General features: G+C 34.7%; 1 protein-coding gene across 1 annotated transcript in view; it reads right to left on the bottom strand.

Moving 5' to 3' along the window:
* Nucleotides 1-207: 207 nt before the first annotated feature.
* LOC128557879 (low-density lipoprotein receptor-related protein 2-like) overlaps nt 208-24,080 on the bottom strand; it is a 31,198-nt gene continuing 7,325 nt past the window's right edge. Inside the window, exons 4-16 of the mRNA XM_053546420.1 lie at nt 19,362-19,625; nt 18,290-18,542; nt 16,441-16,606; nt 13,286-13,396; nt 12,534-12,646; nt 11,753-11,921; nt 8,939-9,097; nt 8,027-8,180; nt 6,988-7,122; nt 4,775-4,886; nt 3,111-3,288; nt 1,948-2,079; nt 208-827 (exon numbers count right to left, since the gene is read on the bottom strand). Coding sequence (XP_053402395.1) covers nt 544-827; nt 1,948-2,079; nt 3,111-3,288; nt 4,775-4,886; nt 6,988-7,122; nt 8,027-8,180; nt 8,939-9,097; nt 11,753-11,921; nt 12,534-12,646; nt 13,286-13,396; nt 16,441-16,606; nt 18,290-18,542; nt 19,362-19,625 — 2,230 coding nt within the window. The 3' untranslated portion in view covers nt 208-543. The remainder of the gene's footprint in view (nt 828-1,947; nt 2,080-3,110; nt 3,289-4,774; nt 4,887-6,987; nt 7,123-8,026; nt 8,181-8,938; nt 9,098-11,752; nt 11,922-12,533; nt 12,647-13,285; nt 13,397-16,440; nt 16,607-18,289; nt 18,543-19,361; nt 19,626-24,080) is intronic.

Raw genomic sequence — 24,080 nt, 5'->3', positions numbered from 1 at the left:
AACCTTAGTCTCTTATTGTTGCCTTTGAAATGTCGTGCAGTATTGATTATGTAAGCTTACGCTTTCTGTCTGATGTGTAACCTTTCTGGAGTTCCAGAGTGCCATCGCGCATTTAGGCTGGTGCTGGATGAGAGAGTGGTGTACGTTTTGGCATGCTGTCTCTATGGATGCGGCATTCCTATTTGTTATATTGTTTTTTTTATACTGACGTTGGTGGAAGACACCTATTAAAACCTGATCATATAACAGGCACGGGCTGGAACCCGGGCTGGACCACCGAACCAGCTGGATGACTGTCTCACATGAAAAATTGCTACACCGCAACGCGTTTTCTAATCCACGAGGTTGACAAAAATATTCTATAATTAAAGATATATCTTTCTATAATATTACCATAGTATTTGAAGAACGATGGAATGTGTATGATATTTATGACTATATTACTTCATAGTTTTTATAAATAACGTATGTATGGCTGTTGAAAACCTCCGTTGAACCCAAACAAACAAAAAATAAACAAGAAATCTTCATAACAGTATTCTTTTAAATACGATTAAGTAAAACAAAAGAGCAAGATTTTGCATAAACTATACCACCACTTATTCCCCGCTGGTTTGTTCCATCCAAATTGGCGGTGTATATGTAGTTTCTAAAATATTCTGACCATATTATTTTCTTTGTACCAACATCAATGAAGACACCTCTATACTCATCACGATATTTATTCAAGTTTGGCACGGCACTGATGTTACCATTTTCCAGGCTTATTTGAAGTAACTCATTATTTGTCCAATCAGCCACAAGCAGAAAGTTATCGTCTATAATAGCTACGGAAGAAACAAAGTTTGCAGTAAATGTATACCACAAAGCTTTCAGCTTAGAATAATTCTATGTGCCCTAATGTTAACTGTATTTTTACAGTATTACCTACTTCGGGAATACTTCGGGAAAACGTGTCACACAGGTTCTATAACCTAGGGAATAGTGTATAAAATGTTGTAATTCTTTAGGGTACCGGAGATTACACCTCACTATAACCCTTGTTCTAAATAGAGTCAAACTTGCTTGAAAGACAACGTCTACTAAAAGACCACCTTCATTGACAGACCACATTTTTAGAATCTTTTTAGTGTTAAGAACAAATTATATTGTATAAAGAGACTATTTGTGTTAAGACGCCACTTCCCTTGGGGAGTGTCTAAATGCATGTTATACTGAATATTACACTGATGACTGGTAAGACATGTTATTTTTTTGTTGAACAAAATATTTTTGTAGTTAAAACTCTTTGTTAGTTTTGTCTTATCTGTTTTGAGACTGAAAATACATTTTAGGGATAGGTCAATAAACTTCCAGAGTATGATAAAGAGATATACACATTTCAAAGGCTGCAGCGAATATAATTTCTTAACGCCAACTTACGCAAGTATAAGCGAAAACATAACCGGTTCGATGCCAGAAGCATTTATCTAAACCAAAAATATGCAGCACTCGCCGAAGTGCAACTGAATTGTGTTTAAGAGAAATTTTACAATTACTATGCCATTTGATCTAACTTTTGTACTGTTACATAGCATCTGATGCAATGAAATTGTCATTAGTAAATGTCAACACGAAATACACGAAAACTACTACAATCATCCCATACTACTTTAACTAAAATTGTCAACAGACAAATACAAATTACAATGACTGCAACATTACATGGCAATTATTACTTTATTCTTACTGGAATTATAAGTACAAGTTTCTGCATTAATGACATATCGTAAGCGTCATTCTCTAACAGGAGTTATTTCATCGTTGACAAAATCTAGGAGGTACATAGCTTCATACAATACAACACTTACTTGAATTGCAGGTCTGACTCTCTTTTTAATAGTATATCCTAGGCAGCATTCGCAAACAGGTATCAGTAAAACGTCTTACTCTTAAACTCATACTTACTTGAATTACAGGTAACATTATCATTATCAAGGATATATCCTAGACGGCATTCGCAAACGGGTGTCATTTCATCATTGGTGTAATGTGTTATGCATATTTGAGAGCACCCACCATCTTCGTATGCACATGGACCTTAATGTAGAAAAAAGTTTGTATTCTTGAACTTATGTCAATTTTTTTTTTCTGTCTTGTGTTTGATAAGAAAACTACTTTCATTCAGACAAAATATCTGATACATATCAGAACATCCTATTCGAAGTAAAATGAAACCGTTATCTACCTTTGAAAGTATTATCTAGATTGCCCAAATTATCACTTTTTACTTGTCTAACTTTTAGATCATTTAGCATTTGAGTCAAATTGTATTTACTTTCTTAACAAACAAAAGATTGAATAACAATTGATATTTTTTCTTTCAAATAGGCTGATATTTGAATTGAAGATTTCTTCCACTCAAATTTTAAAAGATTTTAAAAGCAAATGGTCCTACTATATAGTAATGATAAAGTGGTAATTATTCTAAGTTTGCGACAATTCTGGTGGCTGTTATAAAATATATGCGTATGTTATTTTAGAATTTGTCAAATATTTACTCATTAAACCTATCAAATTGATGATATCATCACTTTATGAAAAGAAATGATTGATTATTGTACTATTTATTAGACCTGTCAAAACATGTTCCCGGCTTTCATTACATTCTGTTTACGCCTATGTAAGATTAACATGAAAGCCAGAAACATATTTTGACCGTTCAAATAAATAGTATAATACTACACAAAATCTGTAGGTGTAAAAATAATCATATTTGTGTCTGTGTATATATAAACAGTATTTTATGATATGATGAAATGGTACACACTTGAATGAATGAATGAATGAATAACTGATCACAGGATGATCTGGTAAAAAATACCTTACTTTCTTAACAAATAATTAACTGTTAGTACACATAATTGAGATTGCAACTGCACAAACACAGCTTGTTCATACATTTAGAAACACTAAATGCATTTGACGAGAAAAGTTCTACATTTCAAGTTTATATCTAATGGTAAAATACTTTAGTGAAAGATCGTATACACCAAACATTGCCGTCAAGTAGTTAAAATCATGTTTTAAATTCCTTGAAATATGTAAATAAATTATATTTTCCTGCTTACTTGTTATATTTGTTGACTGAAGACGTTTGTCTAAAACTTCCATCTCTACAATATCAACAGAGGTGGTTCCAAGGATCCCGTCCATAAGAAATTGCCTAAGGCTCTTTCTGGAGTCGATGTCATATGAATTTACATAATGACCTCCTGTGTTTGTAGGATGAATCCAAACTAAGTAATTCTGAAAATATGTCAACCTTTAGTCTTCTGGCGACTAGCGATTCTGTCTTTGCGACCAGTGTAGACCAAGATAAGCCTGCGCATGGTCTGCACTGTTCGCTGTTCAGTCAGTAAGTTTTCAGTGAACACCCCTTTTATGAACAAGTGGTGCTGTCCAAATTGAATGATGGATCAGTCGATTTTAGAAATTTAGCAGGGTATAGTTTAAATACAGCTGCGTTAAGGTATTCGTATACAATTGTAACATTTCAAAATAGATTGCACACCCATGCCATTTTCTAAGAGCGATAACACAACAAAAACTGTTAATGTTTAAATGTGAGTAATAGAATAGGAAAGTATCTGTTATCAATCTTTAACAGTAAACTGAGTTTTGAACTGAGTTTGATATGAGATGAAGGCCACTTAGAAGTGTTTGAATTTTGATTACCCAATATTAAACTATACACCTTGGTAGAATGAGCAAAGTCGTAAATGTATGGCGAAATATGTGCGTCAGTCGTCTAAATTGATTTACCTATTAGTTTAATAATAAATTATTACATTTATTACAATTACATGAATGGTCTGGTATATTGTGGTGGTAATTTAGTTCGTATAAATTCTCTCTACTATATAATTTATAATGCGAACTTGTATCCTAGCCGATCTCACGTATGGGAAAGTGAACTGTTCTGAATTTAATGCAAACTATCTCTATATATTCAATGTATACTCAAGATTCAGTTAACTTATAAAGAGAGAAAATATAGCATCTGTGGTCCCAGTCAGTTAAAAAACTAAAATGTCACTACTGTCTCCCAAAGGGTGTTGCTCTACAGAGGTTGCACTGTATATAATTTATTACATATAATTTGGTATTGTGTTACATTTTGTAGAAACTACTCATTTTTACGTTTACTTATTTCTTGTGACGATATCTCTCTTGGAATGGTCGTTGTGTGCAATTTATTCCGAAATATTACATGGGTCAATTAGAACGTTGAAACAGCAGTATTTGACAATTCGTCGACGGATTAAGATTTCAAAACTTAGAAAATAAATTATTTACAAAGCATTCAATCAAATTTCTTTTTGAATTTAGAAGCAAATGGTCCTACTATATAGAAATGATAAAGTGGGAATTATTTAAATTTTGCGACAATTCTAGTAGCTGTTATAAAATGCATGCATATGTTATTTTAGAATTAGGCGAGTATTTACTAATTAAACCTACCAAATTGTTATGTAAAACTTATGCTACAGCACTTTCTTGTATCTTCTATATGATAAAGTTATGTAGGCATACCATCGACATTGTAACCACCTTCCAAATTATAGTCTGTTATAGAAAACAGGATATAGCACGTCCTTCGCGATTTCACGTAAAATCCCATTAAGGCTTAATGAACAATTCTTTTACATGACGTTTTCTCTACTAAAACAGTTTACAATTTGAATGCAATGATTTAATACAGTCACTATTTTATTAAAACATAAATTCATACTTGATAGACAAAAAGGTTAAATGCATCGGTGTGTACTGAACGGAAGATTAAATTTGTACTCCCTGTATTATATGATGTACTGTACAAGTATCTTCCCACAATGTAGTAGAACCTTAAATAGATATGATCAAAAATGGAAAATATCAAACATATATATTAAGATAATTTTCTTGAGCATAACATATAGTTAGAAAGTTTTCTTGTCTAAATAATATTAATCTAATTAAAAAATTAAATTTATGTATTTTAACACGTCTATGCTGTAAACAGTAAGAGAACTGTTAAATTTCAATGACATCTTGTGACATCCTAACACTTTTTTCTTCGAAAACATTTATTCCGTGTAGCAGCAAAGCAGCAGCATACATTGTATTACTCATCTCAATACATTTTACATTTGAACATGTCTCGGAAAGTATTAATTTCAAATTTGGTAACTTTAGTTTTCATTTCGGCTTTATCATAGCCTCCTCTTTTAATCTTAAACTTTTCAGTTTGGTAGTTCTGTATGTTTATATTAGATTTTCGTCTACCATGTTCAATTTGATTAAATTTTTTTCAAAACAAGAAGATATACCGGGAACATTCGACAAATAACAGTTATCTTGATATTTTGCTAATGTTCCATTTATTTGTGTTTTGACTAGTGTCTCCTTGCGCTGGATCCGGGATTCATTCGGAGTTTCACGGAGAAATACGTTACGCCATCACTTCCGCTTTAACAATAGTAAAACAGATGAGCTAAGAAGTATTAAGGCCGTTGCGTAACTGAAATAATGTTTGCAAACGGTGCCAAACCCAAATCAGAAAAACTCGTATAATAACCATTTAACACTTGGACTGAAAGTCATATAGTTTATAGTACTCAATAGAACATGTGTTGTTATAAGTAAGATCTGTGAAAAGATCCTCTTGAAGCCTAGACCTCATCTTAGAAACATAACAGCATACTCTGTTTGACTGAACCCGTTCATGAGAGGTAATCAAATGAACAACACCCCTCCCTACCGGTAGATCTGAGCACACGGATGTCTAATGTTTTCAATGATTCCAAAGAACCAGAAAATATAACAATACTGAGTTCAAATAGGCGAGCATGCTCACAGTGCCACGCGGCACTAAATGACCGCTGTTGTGGTAGTTAATAAAATCTTAGAGATATATAAATCTGGGGCCGTATTCATAAAGCATCTTAAGTATAAGTTTTGACTTAAGTTGAAGATTTTACTTAAGTTTGTGGTGATTTCAGCTTAAATCTAAGTAAAAAACTTAAGTCCTATTCATAAAACAGCTTAATCTTAAGAAATGACTTAAATCAGAAAACAAAATGGCATCGCGAGTACAATTAAAGTGTTGTTTTTCAGATAAAAGCACTTTAAACATAATTGTGCATGTTGTATCTGTCTGAAAATAATGTTGTTTTTTTAATGTTTTCGTCCACAATAAAAGCCAAGAATTACTTATTAAGATGTTTTATGAATAACAAATATACTTAAGTAAAATAGATTTCTTACCTAAGTAATACTTAAGTAAATAATCAATTTCTTATACTCATACTTAAGATGCTTTATGAATACGGCCCCTTGTGTAACAATGATAAGATTCTTCTGTAAAAAATACTGTTCGTGACTATATTTCTGAAGTCACTATGTGTTCACTGAAAAGTGCTGTGTTGACCTCAAGTGAGAAACTGCCAGAATATGAAAACGCATCTATCTGAATGATGACATCGCCATAAACGTTTGATTGAAAATAATTTTTCCGATTGAATACTACAGAAGAATCTTTTACATTTTTGTATTTTTTCATGTCAATCACCATCAAATAAAAATATAATATTGTATCATGAATGAATACTCGCCTTTTAATCTGTTTTTTTTTAAGAAACCCTCGTTTACTGTTTGATGACAGAAATGTAAATATGAAGTAAAAGTAAAGAACCTTTAGTTATATCATTATAATGAAGCATTTCAAAAATCGTCAAATTTCTTATAAACATTCAAACAGCTTCATAGTTCTCTTATATATATATAGCTATATACATATGTATTTAAGCTCGACTGCGATGGAAGCATAACGCTTGTTTAAACCACTCTTCTCCCATTTGGGCTTACGTGAAGATCATAAAAATAATTGCAGCTTTCTTTCTAACAGAAATTTCGTAATGTTTCATATACGTATAAATGCATGTAAAGCCGCGAAAATGTACTTACAAGTTTTTATGACTATCAAATGTAAATGCGGAAATCAACTGTTTTCCACGTGTAATGTTTTTTACATTTAAACCGTCCATGGCCATTGTTCTGATATACATGTCTCTATCCGCTCCTGCTATCATTGCTAACATTCTACGAAACAGTAAACAAAACTTAGGTATAACATCCAAACCTGATACGGACATGTTCCTGTGAGCATTGCCATCATTCCGCAAAAACAACAACATTAATATGATTTAAATGACGTGTATAAAACTCAAACTTTCTATGTCCATAGAGTTTAGACATGTTCCTGAAATCATTGCATTACATTCTAAATATAGATAAGAACAGTCTAACTACACTGAAATTGTAATGTTTACAACATTTTCTCTATTCTATCAATGATTACATTCCTATTGAAAGATGTATGATTTGAAGAATGTCAAAGACCTTCTAATTACTCATCGGAGATCTTAAGAAGATGCTTTGGAAGTACTGAACGCAACCATGCAAGAATAAAAGCAAACTCGGTTTTAGATTGAATCTCACCAATGAATACCTCTTACGCCACCTACCAACAGCTAAAGTGGAACTGTATTATCTATACATACTTTATGGGGCATCCGTGGCCGAGTGCTTAAGGTCGCTGACTTCAAATCACTTGCCCCTCATCGATGTGGGTTCGAGCCTCACTCGGGGCGTTGAATTCTTCATGTGAGGAAGTCATCCAGTTGGCTTACGGAAAGTCGGTGGTTCTACCCAGGTGATGAAATAATGCACGGAGGGGCACCTGGGGTCTTCCTCCACTATCAAAGCTGACTTATGACCTAACGTGTGACGGTGAGACGTTAAATCCAACAAGAGACAAAAGATATTGTTTTACAAACTTGAATTATATATATATTTTTTAATTTTTTCTGGACATTGTATATTTTCATGTCTTCGGTCAGTATTTCCTGCACTTTGATACTGTAGTGAGCTGTTTGGCTTTTTGTTATCATTATGTTAATGTTAACTTATTATATAATAAGAGAAAATATTTTTACACTTTTACCTGTGTTTTAAAAGAACTAAGATATATTTCGGATTTGAAATTGTGTTGCTGATAACTTTAGACACCTTGGTTTCAACGTTTACAACCCAAACGCTATCTGTGTTAGACTCACACCAGTACAAATTGTCAGTGTCCTCTGCGTCATAAGCAAGACCTATAGAATAATACAACGCTTTATGTCAATAACTTATTTCAGTGGTCAAGATATATGTATTGTAAATGGTCTAGTTTATTTATATCATATAATCAAGAGTCCGTTTCACAAAGATTGTTGGTGCCAACAAATGAACACTGAGGGGAAAGCTCGTTCAAGGATGTTCGTTTTCAAATTTCCAAAGACCAGAATAAAACAAACATATGACGGTTATGTCGAAACACTGAAGGAACAGGCTACGAAAAGGGCTCTTTATTCTTTATTCATTTGCCGGCACTTCAAATTAAATGTGTGATAAAATATCTGATCGTATCTTTCCCTAAAGAGTCTGAGGAATTACAATGTAACTGGAATGCTGGCTTTTAATTTATACATAATTTATTTTAGGTCGATTGTGAAGGAAGTTCTACAACTTATATCAATCACTCTCGACACCTCATTCCGGATGGAATCCATCGCCTCGAGTGTATGAGAGAAGAGGCCAGTTTCCCTTTTTAATGCTGGCGCCAAGCAAGGGAGCTACTGGTACCATTTTTCACGTCTTTGGTATGACGCGGCCGAGGATCGAACCCACGTCCTCCCGCACTCGAAGCGGACGCTCTACCACTAGGCTATCGAGGAGGTTAATGCTGGCTTTTGATCACTATTGCCCGATACCTGATTAAAGTGTTTTATTAAATATTAGAAATACATTTTCACATTATCTGCACCTAGTAGTTTGGGTAATAAGCTTATCTAAATATACAAAATTAAAATACCAGTTATGATTCCAGTCGTTTTAACGATTGTTTCCTTTACATTGTTCTCAATCGGCAAATCTATAGGTCTTTTATATATTGTATTGCCCTCTGTGGCGAAAAAGAAGATTCTGTTCTCCATGTCCATGTCAAACATTTTGATGAAGCCGATTGGTGCTTCTGAAATAAATATGTTCATACAATATAAATGTACCACTACATTTCGATTACACAAGACTGTTACCGCGTTCGAGGATAATTTTTATTTTAAAGAAATGGAAACGCCGGTAGGGAAAACCTTTTGTATGGCCGAACGTATTGATCCACTTTCTGGATACGCCACGAAAATAAAGCAACCAACCAAACAAATACAAATGCATAACACAATTAACAAGAGTAAAAGTGATATCGATATAAGGCTAATTCAATTCTCAAAATTGGACAAAATGTTTATAAATGAATAAATAATAAATCATATTAAATCTGCTTTGTTTTTGTAAGAAAACGGAAGGGTTTAACTGAAATGTACCTGTTTCTATCTTCGTTGTCAACCGATGCTTCAAAAGGCTTAATCGGAAGGAATGATTTACTGGTTTTGTAGTAACCAGAACGTCTATTGTTCGTGTAATAGAACTACAATAAATATAATACCGTGATTCTGTTCAACAAAATGAAAGTTCAGTTTATGCCTTTGTCTTTGCGCATGCGCAAATTCAGGATAGCAAATATTGCAGTACTGTGAAATCAGAAAATATCGCGCCAAATTTAATTTCGCTTTATTCAATAAATGTCCGAATTCATGACAGTAAACACTCGCAAACGTGTTATCGTGATAGTAAATAACCCTTATACCGGCCCAGCTCCTATTACGATGGGGCTTTTCTTTTAAAACAACGAAATAGCCTTCGAATCCCATTGAGCCGTGTTTTACCTTTCTTTCTGTGTGAGCAAATTTAAACGCATTTGCAAGCTGAGAACCAACTGTTCCGATATTAAACCCAAAGATATTTTTTCTTTCAAAATAAAATCAGTTTTCCTTTTGGTCGACGGTACACTAGCAGTTTAATTGTAAGACGTCTGACTGATAAAGACGCCAGGTGCACGGTGTCCGAAATAGCGTCTTTTCTTGGTCTACATTACACTAGCAACCATACTAAAATAATGAAAGTAGCGCATAGAAGTTCGACACGCCAAACAGACTCCTTTATAATCCAGCAAAGTTTAATTGAAAACTATTGTATCAGATGTTGTCATATACACTAGCAAACAGCAAGTAGCTATGAAAAGCGACAAAAGTCTAAAACGAGAGCGTACACTAAAGAACGTATATGATTCTTTACAAATATCTGCAAGGGAGTTTGAATATATACACAATTCATGTAGCTATAAAAAGGGAACAAATATCTGAGATAAGAGCGTACAATAAAGTACGTAGTTTAGAAATAAAGCAAGGTAGATACTTAGTGAAGTGCATACTTCATATGGGAAGTCTGCAATAACAGAGAAAACTATTAACAGATGGGAACGTAGATTTACAAATGGTCAGACAGGGGCATAGGTCGTCCTGACAGGCCTTCCGTCAAACAGCAGTGCTGCTGTAAGACATCTGATTGATAAAGACGCCAGGTACACGGTGTCCGAAATAGCGTATTTTTCTTGCCATGTCAATGGGGAGAACATGTGAGATTTTGACCACGTACTTAGGTTTAGGAAAGCTTTGTGCCCGATGGGTGACCTCACATGTATCCCTAGGGTTAAAAAGCAATAGGGTCAAATGTGCTAAAGTAACGCTGAAAAAGTTCTCAAATTTAGATTATCGCACAATATCACAGCTCCTTACAGGAGATGAGGCCTGGGAATATTTTTATGTGTCAAAGCGTCGCATTGACAACATACAGTGGCTGCAAAAGAGTGTCAAAAAAGTTTATTCCATCTTCTTTAACTCAAAGGGTACTGTTGTACAAATTTCTACGCGGTCAGGAAATTCAAACACTGAAACGTTTTAATGAGACAAAGTCCTGAAAACTGTTCTACGACAATACAAACAAATTCGTTCAAGTACCGGTCTTGTGCAAATGTTTATCAAATAAAGCGCGTGGGAGTGGTAATTTTCAGTCACTTAAGACCATACCAAGGACACCTACCCCAGTCACACATACGGCGCGGAAAGCTACGTCTAACTACAGACAGAAACGTAGTAATCCGTATCGATCCGTACCTGAACCGTACCTCAGAGTAGTCATTCGTATTAATCCGTACCAAAACGTGGCCAAAACGTATTCAAAACTTATTCCAAACTTGCAAGTTTCTCTAACTTTTGAACATGCACAAAAGTTTGAGCGAACCGTAGCCATTTGAGCGTGACTTTAGGCCAACTTGGCTGAAACCCATTCATCCGTAGTTAAACGTGCTAAAACGTAGTTATCCGTGCTGTTACGTACCTCGCCGTAGCTGAACGTAGTTATCCGAGGCTGCTCGTACTTAAGCATAGTTCAACGTTGTTTACCGCAGACCCGTCCGTGCGCTGGGCAAGTTGCAAGGCGCAGTAAAACGTAATTCAACGTAGTACCTCGTACCTATCTGTACTTATTCGCGTCCAGTATTGTTTTGTTTGTTTCCTGTTTCTCATCATTTTTCCCGTACTAAGACGTACTGCTCCGTAGTTATACACCCACAGACTAATCCTATCCGCACCGTACCTCAACGCACGGACATATCCGTATGTGTGACTGTAGCTTTACAGCGTTCACCTCCTTGATTTCTCGACTGCGGAAGACAAGAGCGAATACGTTGAAGGTATAAACTACATTAGAAGTATTTACACAGACTGTGTACCATTTTCAGCCTGATCTGTTGATAAAGAGTCCGACATAGGTGATGTCATAGTTGTTGTAGAAGGTGTAGGCCACGGTGTTAAACTGGGCCTTGCCGTTGTAGTACTTGCAGTTGGCATTGTCGATGTCAAAGCTTGTCTCTTCTTCCTTCTTGCTGGGGAAGGAGTACTCTACAACGAATGGGATGACATTGCATTTAAATCTAAATACAGACATTAGAAAAACGAAATTTAAGCCAACCATCAGAAGGTAGGGGGAGGATCAAGGCGTCGTTTAAGTTTTGACATAAGCTTAACGTTTGTGTATGAGCCATTAATATTAAAATCTTGTATATATGAATTGTCGTAATTCTGACTAAGATGTATACAAGGTCTCTACCAATAAAACAAAAGACATACGTTGTCTGCATAAACTATGTTGTAGAACAAAGGCAAATATCAATAATATATCCCCCGTTAAAAGAAGTCATACATCAACAAAGGACCGCAAAATGGGTATATAGGCTAAAAGGGTATAAAAAGTAAAACATATAGACAACTACGAAGTACCAAACTAAACTAAAGTGCAATAGTTACTGCTCTATGTATATGCTAGTTTTCTTTACATCTCCTAGGACATTCATTGCATTCTGTATTTATTTGTAGGCTTTCAATGTTCAGAGATAACTTTTCTAAAATAACGAAAATGATACATTAAGTTTTTCATATATCGTCGTAATTACTGGAATGATATACAGAATAAATGCATGCAATACTCACTTTGTCTGTAAACTGTTTGCTTACCGTAAATTTGCACAGGTAATCGTACTCTGCTTTTACAAATGAGCGAATGTCTGTTAAGCATATATGGGTCCTGTTTGCAACAACAATTGCTTTGAGAAAGCCTTCATTGAATTCTTAAAAATAATCAGTTAAATGTTTTTACTTTGGCATCTGGAGTATAGCCATATCGCTCGGTATAAAAGGTACATTTTTATACATTTAGCATTTTTTGTTTTGAGAAAACCAATCGCTGTTCAATGAATAGCAAATTTAATGTCGGATACTTTTGTTCCTTTAAAGGAAATTTTGAACTGCACAAAGCAAAATGTATCAAAGCAATAATGTATATTTAAAATCAAAAACTTTATCTATACTATAATCTGCGAAGGTATACGTCAAGTTTTACTGATGACTAGTACGAAGCACTACGGACATGTACAGATATAATTTAGCCTGGACACTTCTGGACCACTGAACGAAAAATGTATTCGCCCATAAGGCTTTGAATATAATGTGTAAATGTTGATTTCTGCTCAACCCGGGGCTAGAGGACGTGGTCGGTAGCATGCATTTCCACTATCGTCCATGAACAGGCTCAAGTAAACCGAACTTGCAACATTTTCGTTGTCGCGATTTGTGGTTTTCCACTTTTTTCTATTCGAGATATTTCTTAAAATTTTATCTAGAACATGTTAAAAGCAATTTGATCATGATTTTAAAAAAAAAGATGAAAGGATCATTATGATCTTGATTCAGCTGTTTCCAGTACCAACCTTGACATTTGCCACTGGTTTCATTTTTCTTGTATCCCTCAGAACATACGCATTCTGCACCAGTTTTTGTTGATATACATAAATGATCACAGTTCTTCTCGGCGCAATAATCTATGATGATGTAATAAATTTAGCATCGATAATTTTTAATGCATTAGAATAATTATTATGGGCAATTTCAGCCTTCGCCTTATCAAACCTTGGTTATTTTGGAAAATAAATTATAGTGACTTGCTTTCCAATATCATATATAAATAGATATAATTATGAGGTGCCGAATTACAGATTGCGTAATACAAACTTTAAGTCGTATGTTTCTTCCGATAAAAACGTTTCTTCAAAAAATATCTACCGCCATGTAAATTCATTTTGTTTTATAGACCGCAAACTTGTTTTGATCCCAAAGACAATACAACATCCACACCTAATATGTAGATTTTTGAAACTCTCAAGGCTAAAGTATTATTTACCTCCGATTATATGTTTTATCACAATTATTAAATGCTGCGTCCATTTTTTCTTAAATATGTCGGTATTTGAGCGTGATACAAATGTAACAGTAACAGCTACAGTTTGCAGTCGTTTGATTTTGTAATTCATATAAGCACATGTATTAAGTTAGGTTGTTAATAGACCTTTACAAGGGACACGGACAATGTAGACGTACTATGTACTATTTGTCAAAGTCTGGGGGATTTCTCAAAACATACAAATTGAAACACATAACCGCAGGGATTCGTTTTATTTTTCGATTATTTTTTAAGACATCAAATTCAAATGTGTTCATCTCATTATCAAGACTCAGCATATCTTTATAATTCTTGGAAGCGTTATTCTCTGCAAGGAATAAATCTTGTCTACAAGGAGAACACAGACGAACACATATATCTACATCTTACGAAAATATACCATGTTCAGTATAAACAGATTTTAAACAGTTGATTTTTTTCATCTTAGCGACCGAAAATACATTCTTAAGGATAGTCCTGATATACGTTAGCAATAACCAAGTTTGGTGACAATGTTTCTCAATCAGAACTAAATTCGTTTCCCGGTAGCTGTTTCTTTGTTTAGGTACAATAATATTGACCCCAATTCAAGCAGCCTGAAATGCAATCTTATGCTAGAGTTTTTGTAAGCAAGTTTTGTGAAAATATGTCATTTCAAATCCCCCCAAAAAACAATATCTCATTCTTTTTTACAGTAATGTGGTTCAAACAATTTAAGCGGATAAAGAGGGTTGTATAGTTATCACCAACGTTGGTGTCGATGTTGTTAAAGTTGGTCACATTCTAAACTTCTCTATCAACTGCCCCTATAATTATCAAACCTCCTATTTTGTAATAATGTTGGTTAAATATTTATGTCAAGCTTCTCAATACGGTCCTAGGCTCCAACTCTTTAACGCCTACAAAAGCGGCACTGGCTTCCTCTCGTATCTCAAAAATGTATATAGACAAATCAAAACAATTAGTCAACTACCTAATTTATTTTGCAGTGAATTATGCTTCCCAAACTTTTTCAACTTTCATTTTTGAACCAGCTCTATTTCGCTACCCTCAAAACTTGTCAAGTCAAAAATGCTAACTTAAGACAGTAAATCTATGCAAATCGCTCTACATATATATAAGTTACAGTCATTTATGAATATAACTTTATATTGCCCGTTAAATTGAAACACGTTTACAAATTGTTACAAAAAGTAGACTTTCTTTACAACTTAGTGCCATCATTAGCTCTTTCTTCCACTTACCTCATTTGCTACCAAAAGCAGATGGAGCCAGTGTTTACGCGCACCATAAACCGGTTTAAGCTCCCCAGTGGTGTTTTTGCCACTGACCGTTCCAAGGCGGTGCCCCACTGTGTTCCTTTGTTTGTTCGTTTTGTCCTGATGTGTTGGCTTTGTGTGTGTGTGTGTGTTCCTTTGTTTGTTCGTTTTGTCCTAATGTGTTGGCTGTGTGTGTGTGTGTGTGTGTGTGTGTGTGTGTGTGGTGCACGCGCCTGCGTGCTGTGGGTTTCGTTTTGAGGAGGCTGCGTTTTTGATGCGTGGCATTCCCTGTTTGATATTTGTCTTTTTTTTTTTTACAGCTCATTTTGTTTCTAAGTATCCATTTTCCTCCAACCCAATGACACTTACACCTTGACCACCAACATAAGACAACAAAATAAATAGAATTTTATTCTCCCAAACTTCCAGACCTTTAACCCCTCTCCCTTCCCTCAAGTCCCCCCCCCCCCCCACCCAACCCCTCCCTCCCCCACACACATACAAGACACAATTCTACATCGACCCTCAGTTCATTGTCTTACTTTTCATTGACTGTTTTCTGCAAGCTTACACAACATGCAACTTTACCGGGTTAAACCTTAATCTCTACATATTTTTTCAAATGCGCTTTAATTTATAACCAGACATATTCTCACAAGTTCCTATAATATGTTTGAGAATACCTCCCAAATTTGAATGAAGTACAGAGTACGTTTACATTTACATTCCCATGTCCGTGTCCGTGATAAAGGTCTAATAGGATGATCGTATCTTATCAACTTCTTTTATTTCTTTTATACATAAACATAAAGCGCTTTAACATGATTATTTAGTTGTTTGGGGTTATTTTGTTTTTCCCAAATCTTATCAATCATGTTTCAGTCGAACTAACAGTAAAATTATTTCTTTGCTGCTAACGTTTGCAAAATCCCTCACAGCTTATCTAGTCGATTCCTTTAAAGCTACTCCAATAGTTTGGATGAAAGTGTTCAACATAACAGGTGTAGGCACTGAATTCAAAAAGTTAAAGGGACTAGTCCTAACAGTGTAAGCGAAAAATAATTCCGGAAATCCTCTTTATGTATACCTCACAACCTTATTATTCCATTCCAAACAAAAAATGATTTTAATGAATATGTCCAGAAATTTTTATGATAGAGTGCAGATGTTTTACAGTGCTTGCAAAGTCAAACGTACATTATATACTTATCTGCATATGTTGTGACAATACTAAGTATTCTTTCGTACATCAAATTTCTTGTTAAAAAGATTCTTTTTAAAAATAAAAAATGCTATAATGTCCGTAAAAATTTGAAATGTTCACTATATTTCATGCATTACTTTAAGAAAATATGCACGAACATTTCAGAAATAGACGAACCAATACCTTTATCTTTTAGAGGTTGATTTTCATCTCCGTATACGGCTATACCATAGATAAGTTCTGGGAAAATGTTTATAGTAGCTGCCTCTTGTTTACCCAAATGTATACCTTTGGTTTTGTTTAGAGTAGACAAGTTACCAGTAACAACATTACTGATATATATAACCTCCTGTAAAAGTATTTCAAACCTAGATAATTATTTTCAGTGCATCTATTTACTCTCAAGTCAAATATAATACAATATTATAGATACTGCCCCGGAAGCCCGGTCGTAAAACGCTCGCTGCAAGCTGGATATTCCTCACCCTATCAAACCAAAGCCATATAAATCGTTACCAGTTTGCTTTCAGTATCTTACTTGAAATAATTACTGACGGCTGCTCTCCAATGCCTCGTGGCGGTGAAATGCAATGAGAATGATAAATATTAGTTAAAGGATTTACTTCACAATCTATCTTAAATAGATAAGTATCAACTATACATATCACTCACTTTGTTCAAATACTGGCTGGTATTTACAAATGTAATGCTAACTATTGTTTGGAATACCTAGATTGTACTAAAAGACATGCAATTGTTTTTAGTCATTCATTGCTTTATAATTACGTCCATACCTTTGAAACTTTACATGAAACTTAAAAGTTTCAACTATTTATGTACAAAAGAAACTGTAGTGGTTGAGAAACTACAAAATGGTATTATACCAAATATTGCCAAATCGAACGTTTTATTTTTTCAGTTGCCTTAAACAATATAACAACCTATAACAACCATGAATAAAACCAAATAGAATAAAGCTGAATTTGTTTTCTTCTGCATCAATATGAATTTCTTATGCAAGGCTTTATCCCAAGTATATTGTTAAATCAAATAATATTGAATTGGGAACTATACGGATCGATATGACATCCTGAACACAAATTCTTACCTTAAATATTGCTTAATCAGATAACATCGAGATTGGAATCCTGTAGATCGATATGACATTTTAATACAATTTCTTACCCTGAATAATGCGTAGTCAGCTAACACTGAAACCCTCTGGAATAATATGACATCCTCAACGTCCTAAATGTTGTCAAATCAACTCACATTGTGATTTTGAATCGACTGCAACGGTATGACATCATCAACACATAGTCTTACCCTAGATGTTGCCAAAATTAAACTACATTGAATCAGAATCCTCATGCTCGATATGATATCATCAACACAAAGGCTACCCTAGATATATAACCAAAATGTTGTCAAATCAATTAACATTATATATTTGAATCCTCTGAAACGGAATGACATCCTCAACACAATGTCTTACTCAGGATATTGCCAAGTCAACCTACCTTTAACTTGGAATAATTTCGATCGATGTGACATCAACGGCGTAGGGTCTTACCCTGAATGTTGTCAATTTAATAAACATTGCAACTGAATCCGTTAGATCGATATGACATCTTCAACGCAAGGTCTGCCTCCAGATATTGTCACATCAACTGACATAGCAATTATAATCCTCTTGATCGATAGGAAATTTCCAACGCAAAGTCTTACCTAACATTTTGCCAAATCATTTAACATTGAGTCGGAATCCTCTCAATATGACATCCTGGACACAAAGTTTTACCCTAAATGGCAAATCAACAAACGTTGAGTTTGAAATCCTCTTGATCGATATGACATCTTGAAAGTAAAGTCTTACCCTAGATAATGCCAAATCAACCAAAATGGAGTTTTGAATTCTCTGGATCGGTATGACATCATCAACGCAAAGTCTTACCTTAGCTATAGCCAATTCAACTCACATTGAATTTGGAATCCTTTTAATGGCTACGAAATCCTCAATGTTAATCCTTACCCTAAATATTGCCAAATCAAATAACATTGAATATGGAAACCTCTGGATCGATATGACATCTTCCCCATTATAGGTGGTTGACACTATCGATCCTAGTATTGAATCAATCCAATAAATCCGTTTTCCGAATATGTCTGCCTCCAGAGCGAGCGGTGACTTTAAATACTTGGAATAGATCGTGTGTCGGCTCTTTCCCATTAAGTCTGAACGTTCTATTTTAGGATGTTTTCCATTATCTGACCAAAAGAGATACCTACAATACATATGTTTTTGACGTCTTTGGCTCAGTTAGAATTAAGTAATTAACTTAAACATGGAAACGTCATGGGATATTTTAATCATCTGAAACACATTTAAACTTATTTTACCTACTTTCAAAACAGATCATTGTAAAATCTACAGCCTGCCAATTATTCAAATGTTTTATGTATTAAAGTTCGAAAACATAGTTATATCTAATTTTATTTGTAACGATTTTCTACATACCCTTGCCATTTTCTGCACGAACTCTTTTTCGAAAGACTGTAAGAAGCGTTCCGTCCGTCAGTCCGTCCGTCCGTCCGTCCGTCTGCAAAATTTGATCCTGCAATTACGTATTCAAGCTAGTTTAATAAAAACTTGGTATCTGATTAGAGGGCAATATGTAGATTATACCGGTACATACTTATGCTTGTATGTCAAAGGTCAAGGTAACTATTGAAGGTTAAGTAAAAATTATTTCCGCTCCATAACTGCAATATGCGTTCAAGGATTATCTTAGTACTGCAAATGTTGCCAACAACCACAAGGGATGCACACTAACAAAGTTTTCGCCTGGAGGGGACTTCTGTATTGCAATTGCAATTCTCGGTCACTTGTTATCATAAGCTTAATGCGATGATAACCAATATGATAATATTTCTATTACATGTAACTCACTCTAGGTATTGACAACACGTACATTTCAAAAATCACACTATTTGATTGAACTAATTTAAAATTGAATTGAATAGAGTTATTATAATCTCATCTAACATGAAGCAATGCCTTCCAATATAATGCCATTTGGTATGAAGAGAGACGTAACATTTACCCTTCAAGTGGGTCAGCTGTTAAACCATCAGGATTATCAAGATGAGTGTCAACAATAGCTTTATAATAATCCATATCGGTCTTGTTTTTCTGACCAGGTGCTGCTAGAATCCACCGAAACACTGAATCGGTCCAGTACACCGTGTGCGACAGCCAATCTACCGCTACTTGGATATTCCCTCTTGACACTCCAACGTGCATATTTTTAAATTCCATGTTGCTATTATTCAGATCTTTACTGTAACCTGTTCCAACCACTATTGACCTGTTTAATAATATATATAATCGAAAATTGAAATTGAACTGGAAAACGATATTTTTGTAGTAGTATTGAGCAAAACCTTTTTGAAAATAAAGGACAATAAAATCAAGAGTAGCAGCTGCGGACTAAAACCCCATCCCCATAAAAAGAAGCCTTATAACAAAGCGATGGAACGTGTAAACATGGACATTTAATACACACACACGCACACACACACGCGCGTGTGCACAGAGAGAGAGAGAGAGAGAGAGAGAGAGGGGGGGGGGAAGGGGAGGCGAGAGAGAGAGGAAGAGAGAGAGAGAGACAATTTGAAAGGAAAAGTAAATTTACCACAAAGCGAAACAAAGAAACGAAGAGAGACAATAGCACACTGCCTTAAAATGGTAGGTCTTGCAATAAACTTATTTGCTGTATTCAGGGAGGAAACGTGCATGAGTGGAGGTTCATCTGCGCGATTTTAGTGAACGGTTATGGCAAATATAAGTTTTCTAATAAATACTGTAACAGCTCCTGGTTTCAATGTCAAAATCTCATTTTTTGTTGGATTTAACGTCGCACCGACACATGATAGGTCATATGCCGACTTTCCAGCTTTTAATTGTGGAGGAAGACCCCAGGTGCCTCTCCGTGCATTATTTCATCACGAGCAGGCACCTGGGTAGAACCACCGACCTTCCGTAAGCCAGCTGGATGGCTTCCTCACATGAAGAATTCAACGCCCTGAGTAAAATCTCAAATATAAACATAATTCAAAGGTTACTGTTGCTATATAGGCTGTCGATGAATTAATTCTATCAGGCAATGCTGAGGAAAGCCGAAAGAAAATCGCTGAAGGTATTTAATTTTCTACATGTATTGAATTTATTTCACGTGCGAATTTTGTATCTAGCTTTTGTTACAGGATTAGCGGTTATATAGCAGGTAAAGCACAGGTAAAATTATTCAGGCGAAACATAGATTACCTATATTTAATTAAACAAGAATTATACAAGAATCGGAAAAGGAATAAAGGCAGTAGTTATAAAAATAAAAATATTTTATTTTACAATCGTTTAATAAAAGGTAAATGTAAAGTAAATAAATAAACAATTAGATATATAGATATATGATGATATACTTATATACATGTATATATAAATAAGTGAAATACGATTGACACAGACTTTTTTTTTCAGCTCAGGCTTTTATTGCACATAAACAGAAACTCATACGTTTGGCTGATACCTCGGAACTCGGATGTGGAGTTGTGAACGGGTACGAGGCCAACCAAATGGCTGATGACTCGGATGATTAAAAGACGTTTCTTCCGGCCGAAGCGAGAGCAAACAGAAAAACAGAAAAATGAAAGCTGTTCAAGCTCGCCATCCAGGGTTATTCTTTGCCTTAGGGAAAGTAGGTCATTGGAAAGGTTCAGCGGAATGCTCTGCGAATATACCAAACAATAAGATATTAAGTAATCTTAGTTATAACTTAGTTCAGTCACTACCACTTATTGAAAATGTTGACGAAAATGATATTAATCAAAGTAAATGTAATAAGAAGAATGAAATGTCTCCAAAAGTAACAGAGACAACTAATTGTGGACCTGTTTCTCCAGTTGGGAGATTGAAACAAAATCTGGCAAAGTGGAAAACAGCTACAGATAGTACTTACATTTTAGATGTGGCATAAATGGCTACAAATTGCCACTCAAAAATGTGTCGGAAAGCACCATATTAAAAATAATAAATACGCAAGAGAGAATCCTAATTTTGTTGAGAAAGAAATCAAAACCTTATTATCTAAAGATGTGAAACCATTCCTCACGTCGTTAATCCACTTACTATTGCATACAACACAAAGAGTAAGCCAAGATTAGTATTAGATTGCATAAACATAAATCCATTCTTACATCATAAGATAAAGTTTGAAGACATCAAAATAGCAGAATGTTTATTTGAGAAAAATACATTTCTTTTTACTTACGATTTGAAAGGGGCGTACCATCATACTGACATTTTAGAATATTTTCATTTGCTGAAATAGGTTACACACAGTATGACGTATTTGATTCATTACCATCTGGTAAAAAATAACAGTTACTGCAGGTCATATATTCACAAAGTTGTTAAAGGTAGTAGTTTCTTATTTACGTAAAAAGGGACACAGAATCATAGTTTCTAGACTACGGCATCGGAGGCGAACAGAATTAAAGAACAGAATTACGAATCAAAGTGTTTATCACCACTACAGCATTACCAATTGCCATGGCAATGTACTTCTCAAATTTGTTGGACGATGGGAAATCAGATCACGTGATTACTGGAACCTTCTAAGGAATTAAGTTGGCTCACAACATAAACGATTTGCATGATCCAACCGAAAGCAATATAGATAAACAACTGTTGAATACAGCTAAGCGCATAAATTAAAAACCAGTAGAGAATAAAGACGTTATCACATCAGCAATGTTTGAAACATTCTAGGATACGACAGACGTCATCGATCTGAGAGACTTAACCATGACCATGTTAGAATATTCAGGGTTTATGAGAATAAGTGAAGCATGTAATTTACACTGTAATGATACATAACTCAACTTAGATCATGTAGTATTAAAGATTAAGCAGAGCAAAACAGATGTTTATAGAGACGGTTCTGAAGTATTAATTTCAAAAGGTGACTCTTCAGCATGTCCGGTAACTATGTTACAAAGATATATTTTTAATGCAAAGTTTTCTTTAACATCTGATGATTTTCTGTTTAAACCCGCCAATCTGACTAAAGTACAGCTCAAATTAACGCTACTCACATAGGATCTGAAGACGTGCTATTGATAGCCTCGTTCTGAAGACCCTTACGGTAGCCATTAAGAGCCTACTTGCAACATTTTGTAAGCGAAAGTAGAAGTTTACAAAATCTGTATTTAACCCGGGTTTTCAATTTTTACAATTCTTATGGCGACCACATCGCGACTACGCCTTTTCGTGTTTTAAGAAAAATCATATGTCATGGTACGGACTTGGTCACGTACGGTGTAAGACAGCCGGTTAGCTCAGTCGGTAGGGCACACGCCCTTTAAGCGAGAGGTCCCGGGTTCGAGCCTCAGACTGAATGCACATTTTTCTCACCCTTTGACATTCGACGCTATTTTGATGGTTCAGTCAAACGCTTGTTGAAACAAGTCGTCTTACTTCTTCGAATAAAAATAGATTTGCGAAAATAGCAATATCGGAAATCCAAAATATACAGAAGACAAATGTGAATGGGTCATTTTCAGATCTTCATTTAGAAGATCAAGTACTTTAGTCAGATTGTTTAAGCCCGCATACAGATCCAAAAATATGCCATCTCTTATCAACAAAAACAAAAAGTAAAGTTGTACTAGAACAAGAGAATGTATTAAGGCAAGATAGGCTTTAGTTGCACCAGATCTAAATCTGGATACCCATTCACTGAATTAGCTTAACTACCACAGTTGCAATCGTGCAGGGTGTTTCTGTAAGGTGTCTGAAAAGACATGGTTGTTGGAAGACCGATTAAGCCAAAGATGGTTATATAAAAGATTCATTAGAGAAAAAATAACCGTTTCAAAGTATCTTAATCTATCAATGAAAAGTAGAAATATTGGTATTGAATTTGAATTATAACTTTGTATATCTATACAGGCGTCTCGGTAACCGCCGTGAGTTTGTTATCATTTTGTAAGGGTAAAGATAGGACAATTTGGTACAGCATATAGTCGGAGTACCTTTGTCCTAGCGGCATTGATTGCTAAACTAGTATAAGTACGCTTGAATGATTAGAGCTATATATGAGAGATTTTTCTTTATTGAAAATCAGTTTTAGCGAGTCACTACTAGAGACGACATCGCGTTAATTCAAATTCAATGCCAAAGTGAAAAGCATGTAAAAGTTCTGAAAAAAGTTATGTAAATGTTTCTTTAATCATATTCAAAATTGAAATTGTTGGGTAAGTTGCACGCTTACACATTACTTTATAATCGTTCACGACGATATAAGATAATACTTATTTTACGAAAACTTACATTTAGTTAAAGTAAAAATTGTTACTCTGAGAGGTTTTGCAAGAATGAGACCAAACATTCAGTGGTACTAGGCAGTCGCTTATAAGCGATGATAAATGGGTACAGGTTTCAAGAGTTTTTCACTCAAAATAAATATAAAAAGAAAATAATTACAAATAAGAAATACAAAACTGAGTTTTATTTCTGGCTTTTCCTGTGCAAGTCGACCACGTTTTTTGCAAAACTTCAAAGTCCATGTCGTTTGTTATCAAGTTATAGTTTATTTAAATTATAGTTAACAGTAGACTAGCTATTTCAGTATAAATATACATGTTAATACATAAACAGATATTGTATTTCATAACATATTGATATACTATGATTAATATGCGTGCGTGTGTGTGTGTGCGTAATAATTTTGTTCATGCCGAAATGTCATGGTGTATTTTAC

This window comes from Mercenaria mercenaria, chromosome 6, assembly GCF_021730395.1.
Source record: "Mercenaria mercenaria strain notata chromosome 6, MADL_Memer_1, whole genome shotgun sequence".
Classification (NCBI taxonomy): Eukaryota; Metazoa; Mollusca; class Bivalvia; order Venerida; family Veneridae; genus Mercenaria; species Mercenaria mercenaria.
Note: the sequence above shows the minus strand (reverse complement) of the source record. Positions and strands in the feature narration are given on the sequence as shown.